Source organism: Aulonocara stuartgranti (assembly GCF_965226115.1).
Source record: "Aulonocara stuartgranti genome assembly, chromosome: 5".
In the NCBI taxonomy this organism is placed as follows: Eukaryota; Metazoa; Chordata; class Actinopteri; order Cichliformes; family Cichlidae; genus Aulonocara; species Aulonocara stuartgranti.
The window spans coordinates 6,925,941-6,953,920 of record NC_138943.1 but is presented as its reverse complement, the minus strand read 5'-3'; the positions used below and the strand labels follow the sequence as shown (position 1 = coordinate 6,953,920).

Genomic DNA, 27,980 nt, shown 5'->3' with positions numbered 1-27,980 from the left:
GAAGTGAATAACGGAAGCCGGCTCCTTATTGGGAGCCATGTGTTTTTTTTCTTTCTCTCACCCTCTCTCTTTCTTTTTTTTTACTTCACGCCGCTTGTGATTGGCCAATATGTGTTTGTGCCTTGTGTTTGCGCTGAGCAGAGGGGGAAGGGGTGGTAGTTACACTCACAGCAGCAGTAGCACATGAACAGTGCAGGAGGAAGAGAGAGAAAGAGAGCCAGGGGCAACAACAAGAGTCAACATTGACACGTTAGAAAGGTATAGTCAAGAAAATGAGTGACACCAAGAAAAGAAGCAAAATCTAGAATAATTTCAGTTTGGTTTGCAGTGTTTTGTGTTCTTCACTTTAAATTTGTTTAAAAGGAAAAAGTTGAAATAGTTAAAAGTTGAATTGTAAATAGTTGTTTTTTGTGTTTTATAATTTGTTTTTTACATTTTATGTGGAATGAATAAATAAATCCATCCATCCACTTCTCCTTTCAGAGTCGCGGGAGCACTGGAGCCTGTGCCAGCTGTCTTAGGGTGAGAGGCAGGGTACACTCTGGACAGGTCGCCAGTCTGTCGCAGGGCTAACACACAGACAACCAATCACACTCACATTCACTCCCATGGGCAATTTAGTGTTTTCAGTTGACCTAACCCCAGCAGCCATAGCTGGAATGGCCAACGGGCATACCGGGCATTTGACCGGTGGGCCGATGGTGATTTTTCATTTTTATGGGCCGATGTTTTTTGTTTGTTTGTTTGTTTTTTGTAACAGCACAAACAATAAAAGGTGTTGGATTGGCCAGATGCTGGTCGATGTGTAAAAATAACTCAGTTGTTTGGTGGTGGCTATGGTGGAGCTTCCACAGAGGCAACAGGTGGATGAGGGAAAGTGGAGGCAGGAGGAGGAGAGACCTGACGCGGCCGCCGGGCCGAGTATCAGGTGTACTGAACTTCAGGTAAGAAGTTATGACCTGCAGTCTATCTGGGTCAGATATAAACCAAGTTTAGGTGGAGTTTATTTTCGTTGTGCTGACTTTTTACAGTCAGTTACAATAACTCGTACTGCGCACTAGCTAGCATGACGGAGTTTCTATATAGCTGGGTGGGTGCTTTGATGTTACTAATAGTGAACTTTATTTTATTCATAAGGTTAGTAGTGTTGCCAACCGTCCCGTAAAAAACGGAATCGCTATCGAAGGGAAGTTATGAACTGTTTCTGAGAGACAAATAACACCAGGATCCTTTGTAGCTGACAACTGGTAACTGCAGGGGCGGGTCTAGCAAAGTTTTGCCAGGGGGCCAGGTAGGGCATTAACAGGGAAAGGGGGGCACAAAGAAATACTTTTCTTTCTTCTTCTCATTTAAAATATCTCACTTTTATTAAATAATTATCTGAATCTTACAACCAAAGTTTTTATCTGAAGTAAAATGTATAGAAATCATACATATACCAACAAGACAGTGTACATCACTGTTACAACAGTGTTTGTTTTCATTCAAAGGCTCTATGGCTTTAATACCTGGTGGGCCGGTCTCTAGTCAAAATGCCGATTTTTTTGTCCCAGTCCAGCCCTGCCAGTAACTGCATGTCTTTGGACTGTGGGAGGAAGCCGGAGTGCCCTGGGAGAATAAAAATAATAGCCGATCTAGGAGAGAAGGACAACTGCTGCCTGATCCCTTATGTGTCAGAAGTATTGGAACAGTTGAGACACATTTTTTCTAAACACCATGGGCCAAAAATTGATCTACCCCAACGATCGGGTCCCCTGACACAAACAGAGTAATATAGTGCACGCTGTTAAGTGCAAGGAGGATTGTCATGATTTATACATTGGGCAAACTCTGGTATAGCAGCTGGCACAACACAGAAGACCTGACTAGTCGGGCCAGGACTTCACACTCTATTTCCTTCAACAGGCCAGGTGGACACTCTTTTAATGATGAGGATGTACACATCCTGGACAGGGAGGAACGCTGGTTTGAGCGAGGAGTCAAGGAGACCATTTATGTGAAAAGGGAAAGGCCATCTCTGAATCGCGGAAGGGGCCTAAGGGTGCCATCTTACAATGCTGGCCTCACAACCCATTGTTCATTCAGTGGGGTAGATTTAGTCATTGTGCAAATGTACTCTTTAGGTTGGGGAAACCTGCAGTCAGCTGAGATTAAAGAAATGACTTGGATGAGTGATGAAATGTTTCTCCCGCTTAAAGCGCTACATCCAGATGAACAGAATCAACGTCTTGGGATAAAGAAGTGACAGGAGAAGCAGCCTTCAGCCATACCGTGAGTGTTAATTTCAGTGCACGACAACAACCAGTTTATTGAAGAACATTTGTGACATTAAAATAAGATTATTTTTAAACTATGCTGTCATATTACCTTAATAAGAACTTAGCTAGACAGCCAGATCCACATCTGAGTCTGACCAACAAGACAGGGGACGCAAAAATGAACACAATGCAAAAGACAAGTGATTGTTACAATTAAACAGGAAATCACTAACACGCAGAGAGAGAGAGACAGACAGACAGACAGACAGACACATGGACAAAATAAGAACTGCCTAAACTAAACAAGGACCAGAGAACTAAGAAAACTCAGAAGCATAACGAAATAACACACTCAGGAAATAAACCTAAATAAACCAGTCCAGAAATAACTAACAGTCTCATGCAAAGACAAAATACTGTCATGGCGACAGACCACTGTCAGACCACTGTCACCATGACCACATAACATTTTGAATAAGGTAAACTTGTAAAAATAAAAATAAAAATCCATAAAAGTCTTTTGTAAAACAGAAATTAAATGTAAAAATGTGTAATATGATTTTTAAAAGCAAGTCTATTTAGAGTTTTTTCCCCTTAAAGTCTTTTCTATGTTAAACCAAAATTCAAATAAAGCAGTAAAGGCTGTAACCTGAAAAATTCAGTTCTGAAAATACAGTTCCTTATAATAAATAAAATCTGAACAAATTATTAATTTAATTTGGATTTTATCAGTGTTGAACAAAAAGTGGACCTGAGACGGCATAAAATCAAAGTATCCAACAAATTTAAGTAATTCAATTTAGTGGTTGTACATGGAAGGTCAGTCAGCTTGACAAATAACAGTCAAAAAGCAAAGTTCAAAAAGAAGAAAACATTCATGTTAAAACAGCCAAAAATAGTTAAGATGTAACCACACAGTCAGTCTGTAATCTAAAGGATGAATACACAAACCATAAACTGAAATAACAGTTTTATAGCTACTGAACTTCACCTTTTTATGGTCACTGTGTTTATTTAACAAGGAACCTTGGAAGGTTGATTTAAATTAAATATTTCCTTCACTTACTAAAATCCTATGAGCAATGTGTCCCATACCAACATATTTGCCCCACGTTTGCCCTACGACAGCAATGACAGCAAAAACAAACCAAAACAAAACCCCCTCTCTATTGCCCCCTAGTGTCTGACTGCAGTGTAGATCATAACCTCACTGTGATTTTGGTTTCATTGCACTAGTTTTCTTATAAGTTTGTTTTTATCACTAACATAATATATTTACCCAGAATAGGGAAATCCCTCGGTTGTTAATTCAAGAAGTATTGTAGTTCAGACATTGCTTCTGCTTGTTTGATTGTATTAATGGAAGGATGCTAAGATGTGCAGCAGGAAGCCAAAGATGAGACACTGATACTGTTTATATTAGAAACAGAGAAAGGCCATGGAGCCAACCCTGCTGTTGTTCCTCACATCTCTGTGTGGTGTATTTCAAGCATCATCATACACGTAATAATGTTGGCCCCGTAATAATATTGAAACTGACCAATTCTACTGTCACGACATGATAACTTTACAATGCGGAGAAAAAATAATGTTTCTTTTTATTTATAGTATGATGCGATTCCATACTAGATTATTGACGAATGTGAGTTGTTGTTATTCAGCCTGCTATGTGCCCCTTTTCAAAAGCTAGTTATACAATATATAAAACTCTTCCAAACTTCGACCCCCAAAAAACTGATGTCATGCTTTCTCCCAAAACTCATCAGTTTTCAACTCAGACTACAGTCCTACACACCAACACCCTCTATACCCCTCTATTAATTTACATATGAACAAAAAGCAAATACAAAAACCAACCCAAAGAGACTTTAAAGCGATCTCCGCATGATTCTACTGTAGAAACATGAACAGGTAGAAATGGAGCCTGCAAGTCTCTGTTTTTGTTACCTGCTGTATATTCAAATCAATTCAATTTTATTTATATAGTGCCAAATCCCAACAGCAGATTTATATTGTACAGTAGATACAGAGAAAAATCCAACAATCATATGACCCCCTATGAGCAAGCACTTTGGCGACAGTGGGAAGGAAAAACTCCCTTTTAACTGGAAGAAACCTCCGGCAGAACCAGGCTCAGGGAGGGCCGGGGCCATCTGCTGCAACCGGTTGGGGTGAGACAAGGAAGACAGGATAAAAGACATGCTGTGGAAGAGAGACAGAGATTAATAACAGACATGATTCAATGCAGAGAGGTCTGTTAACACCAGTGTTGGGACTAACGCGTTATTAAGTAACGCGTTACAGTAACTACGTTATTATTGTGGTAACGAGCACGGTAACTAGTTATTATGCCAAAATCAGGAACGCGTTACTCGTTACTGGGATTTAGATAGGGTCGTTACTCGTTACTTCGTGTGGTGGCTATCGCGGAGCTTCCACAGATTCAGTAACATTAGCAAGTGGTGGAGGCAGCAGGTGGATGAAGGAAAAGGGACGCAGACGGAAAAGAGACCCGAGGCGGCCGCCGGTCCAAGTGTGAACTGAACTTCAGGTAAGAAGTTATGACCTGCAGTCTCTCTGGGTCAGATATGAACCAAGTTTAGGTGGAGTTTATTTTCGTTATTCTGACTTTTTCCGTACTGCGTGCTAGCTAGCATGACGGAGTTTCTATACAGCTGGGTGGGTGCTATGAAGTTAATGATGTTGCACTTTATTTTGTTCATAAGTTATTAGAGTTGCCAACCGTCCCGCCTGGTATTCAGAGAAAATATTACGCGTTTCTTATTGAGGTGAAAAGGAACAGTTTGTCCCGTAATTCAGCTACAATGAAAAAGGCACAAAGCTGGAGTTACTCTGTGTCTTTACGCTGCACAGCTGCCTCTTCTCTCATTCTCCCCCCTCCCTCTCCCGTTTCTACTTCAATCATGAAAACTGATCAGTGATCAGCTGATCGTCTTTTCTCTCTTGTGTGTTTATCGCCCACTTTGCGCAGAAAGAGGAAACCAGCGGATGTCGCGCTAAACAACAGCAGCACGTTTAAGCTTGATCAGCTGTTGTTAGAATTTATTTAATATTAATTTCTAGTATCAGCTGATGTTTGCTGGAGCCACAGCTGCAAAAAAGCTGCTGGTCATGATATGGTTTGGTTATCTGGTGAGAGGGAAACATGAAGATGAAACCAGGAGATGTCCTTACTGGATCATCAGAGCTGAACAGGTGATGGAGAAACAGGTTTACCTTTTAGGTGACATGAATGAGTTGAAGGGAAGTTATGAACTGTTTCTGAGAGACAAATAACACCAGGATCCTTTTCTAAGTAGCTGACAGCTGGTAACTGTGCAGGGGCGGGTCTAGCAAAGTGTTGCCAGGGGTGCATGTAGGGCATTAACAGGGAAAGGGGGGCACAAAGAAATACTTTTCTTTCTTATTCTCATTTAAAATGTCTAGCTTTTAAAAAATAATTATCTGAATCTTACAACAAACGATTGATAGATTGATGCATATATACCATCAAAACAGTGTACATCACTGTCACAACAGTGTTTGTTTTCATTCAAAGGCTTTATGATTTTCCCTATAATGGTGGGCCAGTTTCTAGTCAAAATGCCCGGGATGATTTTTTTGTCCCAGTCCAGCTCTGTATGCAGCTCATCTGCAGTCTGGTGTTGCCTACATCTTCCTATTCGGAAGGCAGAATTTCCGAGTTCTGAGTACAATCGAAAGCACCACGACTGCAGTTTTTGTGTTGGATGTAAAAGGCGCAGATGACACTGTGACGTAGGCTAGAATCATGGCAGCGGTCAATGACGGTCCAGGCGTGGGATTTCTCTCGTGGAAATATGCACATTATCTTTTTCTTTCTATTGGTAGGTGGCACAGTGCACTTGTGGCAAGTAAGCAAGCTAGAAGATTGGCAAAGTTATGGAAGCAACACATTAACAAGAGAATTCTGAGTAAAACCAAAGTTACTTTCCCTAGTAACTAGTTACTTTGAAAGTAACGAGTAACTTGAAGTAACTGAGTTACTTTTGAGAGAAGTAACTAGTAATGTAACTAAGTTACTATTTTAAAGTAACTTACCCAACACTGGTTAACACATAGTGAGTGAGAAAGGTGACTGGAAAGGAAAAACTCAATGCATCATGGGAATCCCCGGCAGCCTACGTCTATTGCAGCATAGCTAAGGGAGGATTCAGGGTCACCTGGTCCAGCCCTAACTATATGCTTTAGCAAAAAGGAAAGTTTTAAGCCTAATCTTAAAAGTAGAGAAAGTGTCTGGAAGCTGGTTCCACAGAAGAGGGGCCTGAAAACTGAAGGCTCTCCCTCCCATTCTACTTCTAAATACTCTAGGAACAACAAGCCTGCAGTGCGAGAGCGAAGTGCTCTAATAGGGTGATATGGTACTACAAGGTCCTTAAGACAGTGGTTCCCAAACTTTTTTTTGCTGCGCCCCCCTTTGTTTTACAAGAAAAATGTTCGCGCCCCCCTCGCGCGCGCACACGCACGCACGAACATATCCTCCAACCACACACACCCATATTTTTCTCCATTGCGGTTTATTTCACACCTCAAACATTTAGTAAACAGTTAAGCAAATACAAGTAATATGCAATAAATTGCAGGTGGTAAGGAAATAAACTACTAACTCTTTTAAGCTACGTCCGCACCTACACGAGTATTTTTGAAAACGCAGCTGTTTCGTCCACACGTAAACGGCGTTTGGAATCACTCCTTAAAACTCCCTTTTTTCGTTTACGTGTGGACGAGGAATACAGAGTTCATCACGCAACGTCAAAGGTATGTGCCTTTTTTCACGTCACGCTGTGCGCCACGTAATTGTTTACATGAGATGAATTGCAGAATGGGAGACAGAGACAAAATACTGTTAATCTGACAATCTTCAGGTTTTACGCGCAGTTACTGTCCCTCCATTTACAAAGGCAGAGGCGTCACGGTGTAATTATTTTACATGTAGTTGTTTTTTTTCCTGTGTAATAATATTCAACATTGCTATCAATAAAATTTTCAATCCCTCTGCAAAATGGGTTCAAAAATGTTAGGTATTTTAGTACCATGGTAGCATTTACTGGATATTGTTTTATAGTGACATTATGCAGGAAAACTCTGTCATTCAATAAGGCCCCTTTGTTTCAGTGTTTTTCTCTTTGACCCAAGAATTGATGTGTGAGAATCACAGGCTGGTACAAGGTTGAAATACCACAGAGATCACTCCCTCAGCTACATTAGTTTCTTAATCTCTTAGGAGACGCCTGTTGAAGGCCAGATGGTTTGTTTCAGAATTCACTAATGAAAGAACTCTTTATTTTGTGCCTTGAAAATATGTCGCTGAGATAATCATAATTGTAGCTGAACTGATAAACTACACAAAGGATGCTTCTTCACCCAAGGGCAGGAAGACGCTCCCTTATCTTGGTCTGTACTGGTTTAAACTGATAATCTGCTGTCTCGTGAATTTTACCCTCTATATAAACTGTTGTACTTGTGAATAAAGTTGAGTCAATTTGGGAAGACAACCTGAAGCGTTTGTGGAGGCGCCCCGTGCTAGCAGTGTCCAAGCTTTGGTTTGTTTTTTTTTCTCTTCCTTTTCATAGCGCCCCCCCTCCTAGGGGGCGGGCCCCACACTTTGGGAAGGTCTGCCTTAAGATATGATGTAATATATCCGCTCTGGCTGCTGCTGCTTGCTTTTACAGCTGGACTTTGAACCTAATCACCTCATCTAAGTATTATAAGTGCTGTAGGAGTCAAGCTGTGTTTTATTAACCAGCATAGTGTAACAGTTAGTGTAACAGTAGATGATGTTTAACACTTTTACAGCTGTACTTTGAACCGAATTCAATTTCAATTTTCAAAGAGTTTTATTGTTCATAATCAAAATTACATCTGTTCATTCATTCTTTGAACCGAATTATCCCATCGAAGTATTACATGGGCTGTGAGAGTCAAGCTTTTGTGCTGCTTTTGTGTTTTATTAACCAGTCTAGAAGTTGAGCTGATTCATGGTGTTGCTGCGCTTCTTCATTGTTTCGTGTGAACTCTTCTCCGTGAAGGATCAACCTGTGTAAGTTCACTAACGTAAAGCAGAGGTAATTGTGCGATTGTAATCTGGCTAGCAGACAAATTTATTACACAGCAACTCATATAGTCACTATAGTCACTTTTTTGTTTTTTAACCAGCAACAATTGCCTCAAGATAATTTGTATAATACAAGAGAGGTGATAGGATCTGGAAATTCCTTGTTTATGGTAGCTAAATGTTATATTAAACACAACCATAAACAGTGCTACACATAAGCAGACTTAATAAAATCAAATTAAATTACAAAAAAGGAAACTAAGTAAAAAACAATAAAAATAATTTCCCTTAAGGGTCATGCTTAGTAATGTAGTGTAAATAACAACAGCATTTCTCACTGTTTTATGATTTTCCTTGTAGTTACTTTCGTCATGCAGCTGGTGATCCGTCGGTACCGTCCTGCAGACAAGGACACAGTGCTCACCCTCTTCAGTACTGGCACCTTGGAGCATATCCGTCCATGTTTCTATAACGCCATGACCAGTCCCCTTTACCTCACCATCACCCCGACTCTGTGTGTTGTTGGTTATCTCCTTGGCTCTGTGTTTGGGGCTGTGCTGTTCCCAGCAGCTTGGGTAGGTCTCATCTACTACTGCAGTCATGAAGTATATGCCACCTACGTCAGGTATAAACTTCGCACCGACATGCAGGACATCCCTGGGAACTTCCTCAGCAGACCTGATGACTGTTTCTGGGTGGCTGAGGCTGAGGTTGGAGCGAGAGCCCAGGTTGTTGGTATGGTGGCTGTGGTAGCTAAACACAGTGGGACAGAAAAGTATGGGGAAATGTTCAGAATGATCATTTTCCCACAGTATAGACGGATGGGCCTCGGCTTAAGGTTGACTCAGACTGCGGTTGGCTTCTGTAAAGAACGGGGCTTCTCCAAGGTGGTGTTGGAGACTAGCTCCACCCAAATGGCAGCTGTGGCCCTGTACAGCAAAGTGGGGTTTAACCGTGTCCAGTCTCATATCAAAGCACAGGCAGCTCATTGGATCATTTCACTGGCCAGGGTCACGATTATAAGGATGGAAAAATACTTGTAAACGTAAAATAACACTCATCAGCAATGTGTTGTTTTCATGCTTGGCTCCTCTTTAACAGTGGTTTAATATTTGGCAATGGTTAAACTTGACTGTAACCAAAACCCTCTGGTTTAGGTGTGAAAAAATGCCAAATTTGATGTACACTGTAGGACTCTATGAACAGATATGAATGTAAGGAGCAAGATGTTGTTACTAAAAACTTTCTGGTTTCCTCCCACTACACCATGATTCACTAACAGTTAATCCTTACAATGTGTACTTTTCAGTGATGATTTCACATAATCAGTTGTACTGACCACTTTTAACTGTTTTAATTAATAAATTATTTTTATTTAAAAAAAAAAAGAAAGTGAAAAAAAATACGTTTCAAAATCTCCGTATACGCCCACAGGCGTTAGTAGTTGTAACAAATAGTGTTTGAAAATTCATCATTCTTATTATGCGAGAGATAACGTCTAATGTATAATGTCTAAATGTTTTTCTATTAATTACCAATATTTGGAGAAACATTTTAAAATACAGTACACACAACATATTGTAAGCACATGATACAAAGTATGTAAAAATCTTAATAACAAGGATTTTAATTTGCTTATGAAATGAAGATTTGATTTTTAAATTCAGTATGTTGTACCCAAATCTATACTGTGGATATGGATGTGAACAGCAGAGGGCGCTACTGACCTGAGTAACACTGAAGCTCCTTTGATGAAAATAATTTATTTCTGATATTATACAGCATTCACTTCCTTTTCTACAAGGAAGTATTAGATGTTTAAAATATAACTGCACCATAAACAGTGCTGGAAAGTAAATACAGTACATTTGCTAATATGCCGTTTAAACTCAAGTTTTACATCTAGAATATGTTGTGATTGGCTATGATGCAGCATGTGAAACAATAACAAATGAGCTAGTGCACGGCAGTTCATGGGTAATCAAAATCGTTTGAAACTCACTGACTGCTGTAGATGCTGTGCATTAAAACTTCCAACATTTTAAAATATGATTTGATTTGTCATTTGTCACAATAGAAAGGAAAATAATAGTATCTCCTGTGAAAGTCCATTAATAATAACTTTGATTTGTATAGCGCCTTTCAAAAAACCCCAAGGATGCTTAGCTAAAAAGCTAGAGGTTGAAGGTTTTGTTGAAGAGATGAGGTTTGAGAAGTCCCATGGATGAGGACCGTAGCATCCGAGACTGTGTGTATGGTTCCAGGAGGTCAGAGACATATTGAGGTGCCAGGGCATTGAGGGATTTGTAAGTGAGAAGAAGAATCTCGTAAGTAATGTGTGACTTGACCGGAAGCCAGTGGAGATTAATGAGGGTGTGGGTAATATGTTCCCAGAGCTTAGTGCCTGTTAGAAGCCTTCCAGACTGTTAAAAGCCTTCTGGACATACTGGAGGCTATCCAGGGCTTTAGTGGAAATCCCAAACAGGACTGCATTTCAGTAGTCCAGCTTGGTGGTGACAAATGCATGGATGAGTCTCTGCTATAGAGTCAGTGAGTGATGCCCGAATTCAAGAGATGTTCATTAGGTGGAAAAAAGCTGCTTAGGTGACAGATTTGACATAAGCACGGAATGAAAGAGTGGAGTCTAAATTGACACCCAGATTGCAAACCTCAGAGGGAGGTTAAATAAGGAAGCCGTCTATGTCAATGCGTACAGTGGCTTGCAAAAGTATTCGGCCCCCTTGAACTTTCTCACATTTTGTCACATTACAGCCACAAACATGAATCAATTTTATTGGAATTCCACATGAAAGACCAACACAAAGTGGTGTACACGTGAGAAGTGGAACGAAAATCATACATGATTCCAAACATTTTTTACAAATAAATAACTGCAAAGTGGGGTGTGCGTAATTATTCAGCCCCCTTTGGTTTGAGTGCAGTCAGTTGCCCATAGACATTGCCTGATGAGTGCTAATGACTAGAGTGCACCTGTGTGTAATCTAATGTCAGTACAAATACAGCTGCTCTGTGACGGCCTCAGAGGTTGTCTAAGAGAATATTGGGAGCAACAACACCATGAAGTCCAAAGAACACACCAGACAGGTCAGGGATAAAGTTATTGAGAAATTTAATATAGCAGGCTTAGGCTACAAAAAGATTTCCCAAGCCTTGAACATCCCACGGAGCACTGTTCAAGCGATCATTCAGAAACGGAAGCGTGCACTGCACAAAGTTGGCCTTTATGGAAGAGTGGCAAGAAGAAAGCCATTGTTAACAGAAAACCATAAGAAGTCCCGTTTGCAGTTTGCCACAAGCCATGTGGGGGACACAGCAAACATGTGGTGCTCTGGTCAGATGAGACCATAATGGAACTTTTTGGCCAAAATGCAAAGCGCTATGTGTGGTGGAAAACTAACACTGCACATCACTCTGAACACACCATCCCCACTGTCAAATATGGTGGTGGCAGCATCATGTTCTGGGGGTGCTTCTCTTCAGCAGGGACAGGGAAGCTGGTCAGAGTTGATGGGAAGATGGATGGAGCCAAATAGAGGGCAATCTAGGAAGAAAACCTCTTGGAGTCTGCAAAAGACTTGAGACTGGGGCGGAGGTTCATCTTCCAGCAGGACAAGGACCTGAAAACTGCTGTTCACAAATGCTGTCCATCTAATCTGACTGAGCTGGAGCTGTATATATATATATATACATATAAATGGTAAATGGCCTGTATTTGTATAGCGCTTTACTAGTCCCTAAGGACCCTAAAGCGCTTTACATATCCAGTCATCCACCCATTCACACACACATTCACACACTGGTGATGGCAAGCTACATTGTAGCCACAGCCACCCTGGGGCGCACTGACAGAGGCGAGGCTGCCGGACACTGGCGCCACCGGGCCCTCTGACCACCACCAGTAGGCATCGGGTGAAGTGTCTTGCCCAAGGACACGACCGAGACTGTCCAAGCCAGGGCTCGAACCGGCAACCTTCCGATTACAAGGCGAGCTCCCAGCTCTTGAGCCACGATCGCCCGTATATATATATATATATATACATATACACATATATACACACACACACACACACACACATATATATATATATATATATATATATATATATATATATATATATATATATATATATATATATATATATACACACATATATATATATATATACACACGTATGTATGTATATATATATATATATATATATATATATATATATATATATATACATACATACGTGTGTATATATATATGTGTGTATATATACACTCTGCAAAAGTTTTAGGCAGGTGTGAAAAAATGCTGTAAACAAAGAATGCTTTCAGAAATATAAATGATTGTTTATTGGCCCCAAATGTATTCTGCAGTAGGACGACGACCCCAGACATAAAGCCAAAGTCATTAAGAACTATCTTCAGTGTAAAGAAGAACAAGAAGTACTAGAATTGATGGTATGGCCCCCACAAAGCCTTGATCACAAAAACATTTAGTGTGACTGGGATTACATGAAGAGACAGAAGGATGTGAGGAAGGATGCATCCACAGAAGATCTGTGGGTAGTTCTCCAAAATGTTTGGAGCAACCTATCAGCCGAGTTCCTGTGGGCAAGTGTGCCCAGAAGAACTGATGCTGTTTTAAAGGCAAAAGGTGGTCACACCAAATATTGATTTGATTTAGATTTCTCTTTTGTTCATTCACTGCATTTTGTTGATTGATGAAAATAAATGATTGACACTTCTATTTTTGAAAGCATTCTTTGTTTACAGAATTTTTTCCTCACCTACATTAAAAATGTTTGCACAGCATAACCACTTTTGGGGTTGTTAATCATGAAAAGTAGTGTACAATGTCTGTAGACCGTACAGGTAATGTATTAGACATGTATTACTTTTCTTAAATTAATCACCTGCCAAAGAAAGTAGTTTGGTACACTATTTTTTTACATTACTTTCCTGTTACTCCATAAAATGGCCTGAAATGCACTGTCACATAATTACCAGATAACATTATAAACCTAAGGTTACAGTCCCACACACCAACATAAATCCTTATTCAAATGAGGACACATATAGAATCCCTTTTGCAGTGTTTATGAACACAAAGTTGACAACACAAAGCAAATATGAAAACCAGCCCGAAGAGACTGTAAAGCGATCTCCACATGATACTACTGTCGAAACATGAATTTTGATGTTTTATTCTTCCCACAGATAACAGAAGAATCTTTGTTACACAAGAAATGGCATAAGTGCAAATCCCTTTTTAGCAGATTATCTTTCTTTTTAATATACAACACTGGCAACTACGTTAACAGTGGACTATGCAGCTCACTTCATAAGTATAAATTAGGACTGAGATGACATGAGCCCCTCCTTTACGTTGGTTGCCAACCGCCGTTAAACACAAAGAAGAAGAAGAAGAAGCCATGAGCTGTATTTCAGTTTGTTGATGGTAACTCACAGAAATATTGATTGCGAGTTGTTCACACTGTCGCCAGCGTTCACATGCTCTCTGCAGATAGACTGGCCAGCCCCCAGATAGACTGCAAAAGCGCTACTCCCGCTGAACCATAATTTCCGCGATTTTTGGCACTTCCGCGTTGCCTTCGTTTTTCGCCCCGCAGGTTGTTGGAAGGTTGTGATTTCTGCAGGATAATGGCGTGGATTAGGAAAACTTTCTGCATGGTTGACTTTGTGTAACATTTTTGTGTAACAGTAGAGGATGTTTAACACTTTTACAGCTGTACTTTGAACCGAATCATCCCATCGAAGTATTACATGGGCTTTGAGAGTCAAGCCTTTGTGCTGCTTTTGTGTTTTATTAACCAGTCTAGAAGTTGAGCTGATTCACGGTGTTGCTGCGCTTCTTCATTGTTTCGTGTGAACTCTTCTCATGAAGGATCAACCTGTGCAAGTTCACTAACGTAAGGCAGAGATAATTGTGCGATTGTAATATGGCTAGCAGACAAATGTGTTACACAGCAACTCATATAATCGCTTCTTGTTTCGTTTTTTTTATTAAGTTGGGTAAGGTCTGTTAGAGAGCTGTTGATGGTGCACGAACGGGCCTGTGCTGTTGCTGAATGATAGTGATGTGCGGATCGATCCTGAAATATCGATTCCTCCGATACCAATCATTTATGTTCTAGAATCGATTCTCACATTAAAATATCGATATTTTAGTAATTTAGGGTAAATTTGTAGTTTATCATTAACAGGAACACAGTGGAAAGAAACTATAACATTCGGATTGTCTACATTCAAAGGAACTACTTCCTCTTCCGCCTTTCATAGTCATTTGCGAAATAGGCTGTCTGTTTCGCAGCCCCTTGGCGTGCGCACTCACAACAATGACTGAGCGTAATTGGAGTCATGTGCGAACCTATTTTACCTCCACAAAAACTGAGACGTGGTTTGCCATACATGTGGGAAAAAAGGTGAGGTGTTGTGGCCACACTAGGGAGACATTCAAAAATGCTGTTGGGGGGGGGATAAATACATTTTACAGTGTTTATTTATCGGATAAAATACGTTAAATGTCCGGATACAGCGGGGGTGTCCAAATTCAGAGGCTGCTTCCACCCGAGGACCCGGGCCTTCGCGGTCTAAAGAAAGACGGGTATACGGCACGAGCTCCCTCGGTGGAGTGAAACTGCCGTCTGCTCCTTGCTATCTAAAATATAACCGGACGCTGGCGTAAACTCTCGACCGTCTCACACTTCTGTTTAATCAGTTTTCAGTTTGACGTTTATTCAGCTGTGTGAAAACCCCGAGGAACCCTCCTGAGGGATTAATAAAGTTAAATTTTATTTAATCTAATCTAATAACTTTAATCTCAGCCAAACCGATTTACTCACGAACAAATAAAACACTGAAAAAGCCAAACAATAACATTTTAAGTTATCTAAGTGACTTATATATCATGTTTAACCCAAGTAGCGAAAGACCGCGGGGGTTTGAAAACGATCAATCGCAAGGGTGTAGATTTGATTGTGGCATTGGTGGGGACGGATGATTCAACCACTGAACCCTGCCCCGTTTCTTATTTTTTCCTTTTTGTTTTTGCTTCTTGATAAAAGGAGAAATATACTTGCCTACATATGCTATTCTACATGCTTTTAAACCATTTAAAATTACAATTCATAGTTTTATATGTGAATTATATATTGTTAAATTACTATTAAACAAATGACTAAGTATTTTAGACTTTAGTTTACTTCAGTCATATTCCATATAAATCAGGTATCATACAAAAATAAAAATAGCTTCAAATACAGTCATGACAATAAAAGAATATGACTTTAAGGACTTAACAACATTGCTTCAGTTATAGTACACCAACATCTCTGACACATTAGCACTAAGGGAACACTGGATGACCTGGTGGGTTTTGTCCATAAAACTACTCGTCTAAGATTACCACAAAGTAAAAGATCTCTCAGCAACATTTTAGGCACTATTGCCCTCTATCAGATCAGTGAGCTGAGATGTTTTATTCTAAACATGAACTACTGTTACAGCAACAGACATGGACTACATGCCCACACAACAAACACATGCCTGCTCCTCTCGTTAGCTGAAATGAACTGCTGGCATATTTGTTTTACATCTATACTGTCCAGTCTCTCCTGGTGGACATGGCATCACATTATTCATGGTTACATACAATTTTAGACTGATGTGGGCCAAGCCTAGCACCTACTTGCCAACCTTGAGACCTCAGAATTAGGGAGACATTCAAAGGGGCTGGGGGGAGGTGTACATGTATATACAAAAAACTTTAATTTTACAGTGTTTATTTATCGGATAAAATAAGTTAAATGTCACCATTATTATTGTCTGACCGTAAACAGGCCGGGGGGTGTCCAAATTCAGAGGCTGCGTCCACCTGAGGACCCGGGTGAGCCGGGTCCTCCGAAAGCCGGGTAGACCGGAAATGAGCGACTGTGAAATTGGACGGTCTAGCCTTCAGAATTACGTCACCTGCCGTCTGCTCCTTGCTGTCTAAAATATAACCGGACGCTGGCGTAGATGGTCGAATAAACTGCTGTTTTCACACAGCAGTTTATTCAGCTGTGTGAGAACCCGGAGGAATCATCCCGAGGGATTAATAAAGTTTTATTTAATCTAATTTAATCTAATAACTTTAATCTCAGCCAAACTCACCAACAAATAAAACACAACTAAAGCACTGAAAAAGGCCAAACGATAACATGTTTAAGTTATTTGACGTTTACACAGCTACATTCTCGCCTGAAAATGTGTTAAAAGTTTATTTTGCGACCCAGAAAGAGTAATAAGAGTAATATTAAAACTAAGTAGCTGCAGTAATAGTGGCCATTGTTGGAAACTGGAATTGGCTGGGCCAGTCTGGGATATGGTTTTCAGTTTTGTTGTCCGGGAGAAACGCTGACAGATCGTTTTTCTCTTACTATTGGGTTTGTTTTTCTTTACTCGAAGAGATCAAATTATTGGTGGGGACAATTCAATAATCGCTGGATATTGGTGGGGACATGTCCCCTCCGTCCATGCCAAATCTACGCCCTTGGTCGATCGGCTCAGATATTTGAAGTTTGCACGGCTACATTCTCACCTGAAAATATGTTAAAAGTTTTTTTGCGACCCAGAAAGAGAAATAAGAGTAATATTAAAACTAAGCAGCTGCCGTCATTGTTCGAAACAAGTACTCTGATGTCCTGAAATCATTATGATGCTATAATTTGAGATACAATGAATAAAATAAGTTTTTGTACAAAGTACCGGTATCGGATCAGTATCGTCGATACCACCCTGAATATTACTTGGTATCGGATCGGAAAGGAAATCAGTGGTATCGCACATCACTACTGAATGAGTTGAGTATAACGTGAGTGAGTATAACATCAACAAAGCATTTTCATCCAGAGAACTGGCACTCCTTAGATCTTTTTCTTTTTTTCAGACCACCCTATGTAAACCTTGGAGATGGCTGTATAGGAACACCCTGTCGATCAGTAGTTTCTGCACCAACAACCTTGCCATGTTCAAAGTCACTCACATTACCTTTCTTCCCCATTCTGATGCTTGCTTTGAATATCAGCAGCATATTGTGAGCATGTTTACTTGCCAAATAGTTTTGAGTCACTGCCATGTGATTGGCTAAAAATGTATGTCAACAAGCAGTTGTATCACCTGTAATAAAGTGGCTGTTGGGTGTTGTTTTTACAATACATTGATTCCATTTTAAGATCGTAACATAAATAACTGAATCTGAAAGTCATGCCAAGCACAAAAACCTAATAGAGAGCTATTTAACCCAGTCAGTGTTGATCTCGTCGAAATGACGTTAATGCCATAACCGCATTAACGCGGCAAATCTCCGTCAGCAACTTAGCGCAGATCGCCCCGTGGCAGCTAAATGTTATATTAAACACAACCATAAACAGTGCTACACATAAGCAGACTTAATAAAATCAAATTAAATTACAAAAAAGGAAACTAAGTAAAAAACTAAAAATAATTTTCCTTAAGGGTCATGCTTAGTAATGTAGTGTAAATAACAACAGCATTTCTCACTGTTTTATGATTTTCCTTGTAGTTACTTTCGTCATGCAGCTGGTGATCCGTCGGTACCGTCCTGCAGACAAGGACACAGTGCTCACCCTCTTCAGTACTGGCATCTTGGAGCATATCCGTCCATGTTTCTATAACGCCATGACCAGTCCCCTTTACCTCACCATCACCCCGACTCTGTGTGCTGTTGGTTATCTCCTTGGCTCTGTGTTTGGAGCTGTACTGTTCCCAGCAGCTTGGGTAGGTCTCATCTACTACTGCTGTCATGAAGTATATGCCACCGTCGTCAGGGTGAGACTTCGCAACGACATGCAGGACATCCCTGGGAATTTCCTCAGCAGACCTGATGACTGTTTCTGGGTGGCTGAGGCTGAGGTTGGAGCGAGAGCCCAGGTTGTTGGTATGGTGGCTGTGGTAGCTAAACACAGTGGGACAGAAAAGTATGGGGAAATGTTCAGAATGATCATTTTCCCACAGTATAGACGGATGGGCCTCGGCTTTAGGTTGACTCAGACCGCGGTTGACTTCTGTAAAGAACGGGGCTTCTCCAAGGTGGTGTTGCAGACTACCTCCACCCAAATGGCAGCCGTGGTTCTGTACAGCAAAGTGGGGTTTAACCGTGTCCTGTCTAATGTCAAAGGACTGGCAGCTCCCTGGATCATTTCACTGGCCAGGGTCACGATTATAAGGATGGAAAAATACTTGTAAATCAAAAATAACACTCATCAGCAGTGTGTTGTTTTCACGCTTGGCTCCTCTTTAACAGTGGTTTAATATTTGGCAATGGTTAAACTTGACTGTAACCAAAACGTTGTTCAGGTGTAACCTTGGAAGAAAATGCCCAATCTGTTATATACTTTAGGACAAAGCACTATGAACAGATCTGAAAGTAAGGAGCAAGATGTTGTTACTAAAACCTGGTTTCCTCTTTATAGAGTACTTTACATATTCTCTGACTACACCTTAAGCCCCCCAAAAATTGTCTGTTAACAACATAAGGCCAATTAGCAGCTCCAGTCCTGTGAACCAAGATTTAACAGTTAATCCTTACATTGTGTACTTTTCAGTGACGATTAGAATAACTTAATGTAATCAGATGTACTGACCACTTTCTGCTGTATTCATTTAAAAAAGAAAGAAAGAAATGTTTTAAAATGTCATAACTGAGATACAGATAACATATTGTAAGCACATGATACAAAGATACATGTCGTAATAATATTAATAATAAAACCATTAACTTTTAAAAGGCAAACGTAGAGAATTTATATGCATCAGAGTGGACTTAAAATTCTCATTAAACTCTTCCATTGTTTTACACCTTTTTTCCTTGATGTAATCAGAATAACTGAGATATTTGCTTATGAAATGAAGACATGATTATTAAGACTGATAATGTTGAAAATTAAATCACAAATCTAAATTCAGTATGTTGTGCCCCAGCCTGTACTGTAGATGTGAATGTGAACAGCAGAGGACACTATTGATCTAAGTAACACTGAAGCTCTTTTGATGAAAATCAGTATTTACTGATATTGTACTGTATTTACTTCCTTTTATACCAGAAAGTATTAGGAGTTTAAAATATGTGTGCACCAACAACAGTGCTGGGAAGTAAATACAGTACATTTTCTAATATGCTTTGTGAACACAAGTTTTATATCTAGAATATGTTGTGATAGACTGTGATGCAGAATATGAAACAATAACAGATGACCTAGTGCACAACCTTTCATGGGTAATGGTAGCAGTTTGAAACTCACTGACTGCTGTAGCTGGTGTTCATTACAACTTCCAACATTTTAAAAATTCTATGTGGTTTGATTTGTCATTTTTCAGACCAGAAAGGAAAAACATAGTATCTCCTGCAGTTAGCAAAAGACCACAAGGACTCCTCCCATTGTTTTTTGTGTTTTCCCATGCTGTACTGAAAACTAATTCCCCTCTAAGTGAAGCAAAATATGCATTTTTCTATGCTCAGGAGATACTTTGTTGTTCGTGTAAACACACTTTTGAGTTGTCTGCCTATTTTTCTAGTTTACCATTAGGGGGTGCCAAATATTTGAATCCTAAATAGAGTATCCTGGGCACGGTACAGTAAAATTCAGTTTTACGTGGATTTCCGGTTGATAGTTTTTCTAAGAACTGAACAAATTATTTAAATCAACACTGATCAGTATTGGCAGAAAATTGTAGGAATTGTAGAGCACGCCATATGTCTCAGGTTACTGAACACCTGAATGATGAGGGGTTAATATGCCACTTTTCTGCATGATCTACATCAGTCACAGAAAACAGGCTCCAGATATAAAAGGAAAGGATAAAAACAGCCTTTGATATATGTGTCACACAAAAGATGATTGTTATGTAACAGACCATCTTATACAGAATAAAATATTATTTCATTTAAAGAAAATTCAGGTTCATTTCAATCATACTTTCTTTGTGGCCTTTTGGTAACTTTACTGTCTTCACTTCTGCCACAAATCAGCTGCCACGTGAACATGCTCACTGCTGTCAATATTTTTTTTCCACATGTGATTACACACAGGTATGAAGATAAAAACAGAACCAGGTGTGCCTGGATTAACTTTAATTTACTGCTCTGCTGCCAGCTGAGGGGGTGAACCTGAGTGAGACCTGTTAAATGTGTTTGTGACACAAGGACCATAAGACATAGCAGTTTGTTTTAGGCTGTACGCTTTCCAGCGCGCTCCCGTCAATGCTGTCCTCTCCAACCCTCAGAGATCTCTTCTGGGCCCTGTTGAAAACACGCAGTTCCTTGAATCTTTGGGCTGAAGGAAGGACAATACTTGGTGTATATATGCTCAATCAACAATCATTTATTTCGGTACAATTCACAAACAGAGCATTACAACGTCCGGACGGGAGAGATGCCTGCAGAGGTTCGACAGCATGTCTCAAAATGGTGGCAACTTTCACAGACTTTTATAGCTAATCCCGGCCCCCCTCCTTGTCATAAAAGCTGCATCTTCACATGTTTTTCTAATTCTTAGTGAGCCTGGCTCCTGACCTTGCCTCCCTGTCTTTCTGTGTGAAACTGGAAGGGGGGTAAAGAATGTGGTTTTATCTCTTCTGCCCAGACACCTAGTCTCCCTCTTATGGCCTTCTTCACATGATTCAGCAGTAAAACATTCTCAAGAAAACAGTGTCAGACATTCACAGCTGATCAAGGATACAGAGTAATGCACATTTTGTCTAATGAACTACAAATGATTATGTTTCTTTTATTCAAGAGTATAATAGAGACTAAACTACATACATAGCACACCATTAGAACTAAAGGATAATATATGGCCTGCAGCTGTTAAGCTAATTTACTACCTTGACTACTGGTCATAAAATGGCATATGTTTAACTACTAGTCTTTAACAGCCCCAGCAGCTACTGAAATAGGGAAGGCGTGGTTTGTGTGATGGACCTCAGCTGTGGAGGTACCGTCCCCCGAACCCACTGCTCGATCCATCCCTTGCAGCTGAGCCACAAACCACACTCCACCACAGTGTTAAAACACTGAGGTCCTGGAGATGTCATGTCATCCTTGCCAGAGTCAAATGAAAGAAGAAAAAAAAAAGGCTGGTTGTATCTCCTGTAGCATTTAGAAATTGGAAACTATTACTACCAATTACTGTATCAATTGAAAAGTATTTTATGTGCAAAACTTATGCTAAACTGTAAGTCACAACCTTACCTGTAGACAAATTGGTATATGCAGGTAACTATGTTAGCAGCAAGATGCTTTAAATGGAAATTTGTAAGACAAGAAGCAAAATGGCCTCTTGTTTCTTGGCTATGGATTAAACTGTAGACAACAAAACGAGTACTGAATCAGGGTTTAAAAAGAGCATCTCAGTCTGTAGTTTTACTCACTTGTGTACCTATCTTTGATCCTTCCAGATGGGTGTAACTCTAAGAGTGGTTAGGTAATTAATGTTGCTTTATTTTCTGTCTATAAACTAACTTACCAAACTTAAGAATTAAAATGACATTAAAAAGTAACAGAACAATTATACTCAACGTGTATTCATTAGATATATTAAATGTAATCATTGCAATTCAAACAGAGACTAATTTTGCATGTAAAATGAGAAGTAAGAGCTGGTGAGAGGTCGAAGCTAAACACATGACGATCTGTATGTTGCTTGTGCATATATCCTACATCAATAAATACTGGAAACAACAAAGGGAGTGGAAATTTCTAAGTATGTGAGGTATGTTGCATGTGTACAGTAGCATGCATGTGACTCATGTTTCATCATATTTGACAGCAGCCATCTTCGGTCAGTATTTTACTGCTCTTCAAAGGACTTGTTTGTCCATTATTTGGTCTCTGTCATAAGAGAAAAGTACGAAAAGTCACGTAAACCTGTTGATGACAGCCATGAGCTGTATTTCAGTTTGTTGATGGTAACTCACAGAAATATCGATTGCGAGTTGTTCACACAGTCGCCAGCGTTCACATGCTCTCTGCAGATAAACTGGCCAGCCCCCAGATAGACTGCAAACGCGCTACTCCCGCTGAACCATAAATTCCGCTTTTGCGATTTTTGACTCTTCCGCGTTGCCTTCGTTTTTTGGCCCCGCAGGTTGTTGGAAGGTTGTGATTTCTGCAGGAAAACGTTCTGCATGGTTGACTTTGTGTAACATTTTTGTGTAACAGTAGAGGATGTTTAACACTTTTACAGCTGTACTTTGAACCGAATCATCCCATCGAAGTATTATATGGGCTTTGAGAGTCAAGCTTTTGTGCTGCTTTTGTGTTTTATTAACCAGTCTAGAAGTTGAGCTGATTCACGGTGTTGCTGCGCTTCTTCATTGTTTCGTGTGAACTCTTCTCCGTGAAGTATCAACTTGTGCAAGTTCACTAACGTAAGGCAGAGGTAATTGTGCGATTGTAATATGACTAGCAGACAAATTTATTACACAGCAACTCATATAATCGTTTCTTGTGTTGTTTTTTTTTTTATTAAGTTGGATAAGGTCTGTTAGAGACCTGTTGGTGGTGCACGAACAGGCCTGTGCTGTTGCTGAATGAGTTGAGTTTGGTGTAACGTGAGTGTGATCATATGTACAGACACTGTGTAACGGGTTTTCTGGCATTTAGACACATTTGATACCATTATATCCATGACGTAATGACATAGCATTAAACCATCACGTTAGCTCGTCCTTATTGCGTGCCGCGTGCATTTAAATGTGCAAAGACTGTAAAATAACGAGTACGTTCTGTGTGGAGAAGTATTTTAAATCAAGGCAAAGATGGAGATGTATCAGATTGTTGTCTTGTTAAAAGGAAAAATGAACATTTTTGAGCAGGTACACCTGACTTTCAGCTATTTAGTTGAAAACTGAAACTACTGCTCATCTTCACTACGAACCAATCTGCAGATTACATTCACCAGCCACTTTATTAGGTACATCTTGCTAATACTTGGTCAGTTTGGCATTTGCATTCAGAACTGCCTTAATTCATCATGGCATAGATTCAAGGAGGTGTGGGAAATATTCTCAAGAGATTTTGGTCCACGTTGACATGATAGCATCACAGAGTTCTGATGCAGATTTGTTAGCTGCACATCTAGGATGTAACTTTCCACATCCCAAAGGTGCTCTGTTGGATTGAGACCCGGTGAGTGTGGAGGCAATTTCAGTACAGTGAACTCACCGTTAACCACTTTGAGATTATTTGAGTTTTATGACATTGTGCTTTATCCTGATGAAAGCTGCCATCAAAGGATGCACTGGTACACTGTGGTGATAAATACTACCCAAGTATTGGAGATTATGTATCGGAATTTCAGGAGCGGGACCACGCCTCCAAACACGCTCCTTCCGGTTGTCATCTATATAGGTTCCCCCCAGTTCTGCAAACTGTTCATTCTGGTTCACGTGCCCCATCCTCCCTCCCTCCTTGTTCTCAATTCTTTAACTTATTCACTCCTATTTAGTACACGGGGATCTGCCAGGCCCGGGAGCCATCACCAGTCCTCTTTGAGGCCTTCCCCAAACCGCACCTCAATTAATGTCCAAGTATTCACCTTTACCTACTAAAATGCTGTCAAACCTAAAATGAGGACGTGGGCCCAGCTAGTGAAGAGTCAGCAATGATACTCAGGTAGGCTGTGACATTTAAAAGATGCTCAGCCAGTGCTAAGTGCCCAAAGTGTGGCAAGAAAAGACATTCATTAGACCAGGCAACATTATTCTAGTATGTGTTGTCCAATTTTGCTGACGCTTTAGTCTCAGCTTTCTGTTCATAGCCGAGTATGTTTAAAAATGCTCGTCTATATAACTTCGTTGTAACAAGTGGTTATTTGAATTATTGTTTTTATCCTATCTGCTGAAAGCTGTCTGGCCATTTTCCTCTGCCTTTTCAACACGACAATAAAAAGTTCTACACATTAAAAAATTTTTTTTATAAAATCAAATTAAATTATGAAAAAGGAAACTAAGTAAAAAACTAAAAATAATTTTCCTTAAGGGTCATGCTTAGTAATGTAGTGTAAATAACAACAGCATTTCTCACTGTTTTATGATTTTCCTTGTAGTTACTTTCGTCATGCAGCTGGTGATCCGTCGGTACCGTCCTGCAGACAAGGACACAGTGCTCACCCTCTTCAGTACTGGCATCTTGGAGCATATCCGTCCATGTTTCTATAACGCCATGACCAGTCCCCTTTACCTCACCATCACCCCGACTCTGTGTGCTGTTGGTTATCTCCTTGGCTCTGTGTTTGGAGCTGTACTGTTCCCAGCAGCTTGGGTAGGTCTCATCTACTACTGCTGTCATGAAGTATATGCCAGCTTCGTCAGGGTGACACTTCGCACCGACATGCAGGACATCCCTGGGAACTTCCTCAGCAGACCTGATGACTGTTTCTGGGTGGCTGAGGCTGAGGTTGGAGCGAGAGCCCAGGTTGTTGGTATGGTGGCTGTGGTAGCTAAACACAGTGGGACAGAAAAGTATGGGGAAATGTTCAGAATGATCATTTCCCCACAGTATAGACGGATGGGCCTCGGCTTTAGGTTGACTCAGACCGCGGTTGACTTCTGTAAAGAACGGGGCTTCTCCAAGGCGGTGTTGGAGACTAGCTCCACCCAAATGGCAGCTGTGGCCCTGTACAGCAAAGTGGGGTTTAACCGTGTCCAGTCTCATATCAAAGCACAGGCAGCTCATTGGATCATTTCACTGGCCAGGGTCACTATTATAAGGATGGAAAAATACTTGTAAATCAAAAATAACACTCATCAGCAGTGTGTTGTTTTCACGCTTGGCTCCTCTTTAACAGTGGTTTAATATTTGGCAATGGTTAAACTTGACTGTAACCAAAACGTTGTTCAGGTGTAACTTAGGAAAAAAATGCCAAATCTGTTATATACTTTAGGACAAAGCACTATGAACAGATCTGAAAGTAAGGAGCAAGATGTTGTTACTAAAACCTGGTTTCCTCTTTATAGAGTACTTTACATATTCTCTGACTACACCTTAAGCCCCCCAAAAATTGTCTGTTAACAACATAAGGCCAATTAGCAGCTCCAGTCCTGTGAACCAAGATTTAACAGTTAATCCTTACATTGTGTACTTTTCAGTGACGATTAGAATAACTTAATGTAATCAGATGTACTGACCACTTTCTGCTGTATTCATTTAAAAAAGAAAGAAAGAAATGTTTTAAAATGTCATAACTGAGAGACAGATAACATATTGTAAGCACATGATACAAAGATACATGTCGTAATAATATTAATAATAAAACCATTAACTTTTAAAAGGCAAACGTAGAGAATTTATATGCATCAGAGTGGACTTAAAATTCTCATTAAACTCTTCCATTGTTTTACACCTTTTTTCCTTGATGTAATCAGAATAACTGAGATATTTGCTTATGAAATGAAGACATGATTATTAAGACTGATGATGTTGAAAATTAAATCACAAATCTAAATTCAGTATGTTGTGCCCCAGCCTGTACTGTAGATGTGAATGTGAACAGCAGAGGACACTATTGATCTAAGTAACACTGAAGCTCTTTTGATGAAAATCAGTATTTACTGATATTGTACTGTATTTACTTCCTTTTATACCAGAAAGTATTAGGAGTTTAAAATATGTGTGCACCAACAACAGTGCTGGGAAGTAAATACAGTACATTTTCTAATATGCTTTGTGAACTCAAGTTTTATATCTAGAATATGTTGTGATAGATTGTGATGCAGAATATGAAACAATAACAGATGACCTAGTGCACAACCTTTCATGGGTAATGGTAGCAGTTTGAAACTCACTGACTGCTGTAGCTGGTGTTCATTACAACTTCCAACATTTTAAAAATTCTATGTGGTTTGATTTGTCATTTTTCAGACCAGAAAGGAAAAACATAGTATCTCCTGCAGTTAGCAAAAGACCACAAGGACTCCTCCCATTGTTTTTTGTGTTTTCCCATGCTGTACTGAAAACTAATTCCCCTCTAAGTGAAGCAAAATATGCATTTTTCTATGCTCAGGAGATACTTTGTTGTTCGTGTAAACACACTTTTGAGTTGTCTGCCTATTTTTCTAGTTTACCATTAGGGGGTGCCAAATATTTGAATCCTAAATAGAGTATCCTGGGCACGGTACAGTAAAATTCAGTTTTACGTGGATTTCCGGTTGATAGTTTTTCTAAGAACTGAACAAATTATTTAAATCAACACTGATCAGTATTGGCAGAAAATTGTAGGAACTGTGCTGGAAAGACCAATATTTGTGTGTATAGTATTCTTCTAGTCATTTTGTGTTTCATTTCTGAGAGCACGCCATATGTCTCAGGTTACTGAACACCTGAATGATGAGGGGTTAATATGCCACTTTTCTGCATGATCTACATCAGTCACAGAAAACAGGCTCCAGATATAAAAGGAAAGGATAAAAACAGCCTTTGATATATGTGTCACACAAAAGATGATTGTTATGTAACAGACCATCTTATACAGAATAAAATATTATTTCATTTAAAGAAAATTCAGGTTCATTTCAATCATACTTTCTTTGTGGCCTTTTGGTAACTTTACTGTCTTCACTTCTGCCACAAATCAGCTGCCACGTGAACATGCTCACTGCTGTCAATATTTTTTTTCACATGTGATTACACACAGGTATGAAGATAAAAACAGAACCAGGTGTGCCTGGATTAACTTTAATTTACTGCTCTGCTGCCAGCTGAGGGGGTGAACCTGAGTGAGACCTGTTAAATGTGTTTGTGACACAAGGACCATAAGACATAGCAGTTTGTTTTAGGCTGTACGCTTTCCAGCGCGCTCCCGTCAATGCTGTCCTCTCCAACCCACAGAGATCTCTTCTGGGCCCCAGCAGCTACTGAAATAGGGAAGGCGTGGTTTGTGTGATGGACCTCAGCTGTGGAGGTACCGTCCCCCGAACCCACTGCTCGATCCATCCCTTGCAGCTGAGCCACAAACCACACTCCACCACAGTGTTAAAACACTGAGGTCCTGGAGATGGCATGTCATCCTTGCCAGAGTCAAATGAAAGAAGAAAAAAAAAAGGCTGGTTGTATCTCCTGTAGCATTTAGAAATTGGAAACTATTACTACCAATTACTGTATCAATTGAAAAGTATTTTATGTGCAAAACTTATGCTAAACTGTAAGTCACAACCTTACCTGTAGACAAATTGGTATATGCAGGTAACTATGTTAGCAGCAAGATGCTTTAAATGGAAATTTGTAAGGCAAGAAGCAAAATGGCCTCTTGTTTCTTGGCTATGGATTAAACTGTAGACAACAAAACGAGTACTGAATCAGGGTTTAAAAAGAGCATCTCAGTCTGTAGTTTTACTCACTTGTGTACCTATCTTTGATCCTTCCAGATGGGTGTAACTCTAAGAGTGGTTAGGTAATTAATGTTGCTTTATTTTCTGTCTATAAACTAACTTACCAAACTTAAGAATTAAAATGACATTAAAAAGTAACAGAACAATTATACTCAACGTGTATTCATTAGATATATTAAATGTAATCATTGCAATTCAAACAGAGACTAATT

General features: G+C 39.8%; 3 protein-coding genes across 12 annotated transcripts; all 3 read left to right on the top strand.

Annotated features, from left to right (window-relative positions):
* Positions 1–168: 168 nt before the first annotated feature.
* On the top strand, positions 169–10,502 carry LOC309706025 (N-acetyltransferase 8-like). 7 transcript variants are annotated; one of them, XM_082532205.1, is made up of 5 exons: positions 169–258; positions 484–522; positions 2,199–2,271; positions 8,256–8,362; positions 8,713–10,501. In XM_082532205.1, exon 5 carries the CDS (start codon positions 8,724–8,726, stop codon positions 9,393–9,395), a length of 672 nt encoding a protein of 223 aa, XP_082388331.1. In that variant the 5' UTR covers positions 169–258; positions 484–522; positions 2,199–2,271; positions 8,256–8,362; positions 8,713–8,723; the 3' UTR covers positions 9,396–10,501. The 7 variants fall into 7 exon arrangements, with proteins under 7 accessions (XP_082388331.1, XP_082388333.1, XP_082388334.1 ...); XM_082532207.1 differs by having other exon boundaries at positions 2,124–2,271; XM_082532208.1 differs by lacking the exon at positions 8,256–8,362 and having other exon boundaries at positions 8,713–10,502.
* Positions 6,989–19,731, top strand: LOC309706026 (N-acetyltransferase 8-like). Of its 3 annotated transcripts, XM_082532212.1 has the most exons (3): positions 6,989–7,055; positions 14,197–14,804; positions 17,945–19,731. In XM_082532212.1, exon 3 carries the CDS (start codon positions 17,956–17,958, stop codon positions 18,625–18,627), a length of 672 nt encoding a protein of 223 aa, XP_082388338.1. In that variant the 5' UTR covers positions 6,989–7,055; positions 14,197–14,804; positions 17,945–17,955; the 3' UTR covers positions 18,628–19,731. The 3 variants fall into 3 exon arrangements, with proteins under 3 accessions (XP_082388338.1, XP_082388339.1, XP_082388337.1); XM_082532213.1 differs by lacking the exons at positions 6,989–7,055; positions 14,197–14,804 and adding an exon at positions 13,624–13,819; XM_082532211.1 differs by lacking the exon at positions 6,989–7,055 and having other exon boundaries at positions 13,845–14,291.
* Positions 19,732–22,451: 2,720 nt separating this feature from the next.
* nat8l2 (N-acetyltransferase 8-like 2) lies at positions 22,452–26,275 on the top strand. Of its 2 annotated transcripts, none has more exons than XM_082532215.1 (3): positions 22,452–22,537; positions 22,714–22,820; positions 24,489–26,275. In XM_082532215.1, the coding sequence occupies exon 3, from the start codon at positions 24,500–24,502 to the stop codon at positions 25,169–25,171; it is 672 nt and encodes a 223-aa protein (XP_082388341.1). In that variant the 5' UTR covers positions 22,452–22,537; positions 22,714–22,820; positions 24,489–24,499; the 3' UTR covers positions 25,172–26,275. The 2 variants fall into 2 exon arrangements, with proteins under 2 accessions (XP_082388341.1, XP_082388340.1); XM_082532214.1 differs by adding an exon at positions 23,889–24,055 and having other exon boundaries at positions 22,492–22,820.
* Positions 26,276–27,980: the final 1,705 nt, after the last annotated feature.

Bases quoted from the DNA above. Each gene is read 5' to 3' on its own strand.
- LOC309706025 (XM_082532208.1), top strand. From the start codon at position 8,724: ATGCAGCTGGTGATCCGTCGGTACCGTCCTGCAGACAAGGACACAGTG.
- LOC309706026 (XM_082532212.1), top strand. From the start codon at position 17,956: ATGCAGCTGGTGATCCGTCGGTACCGTCCTGCAGACAAGGACACAGTG.
- nat8l2 (XM_082532215.1), top strand. From the start codon at position 24,500: ATGCAGCTGGTGATCCGTCGGTACCGTCCTGCAGACAAGGACACAGTG.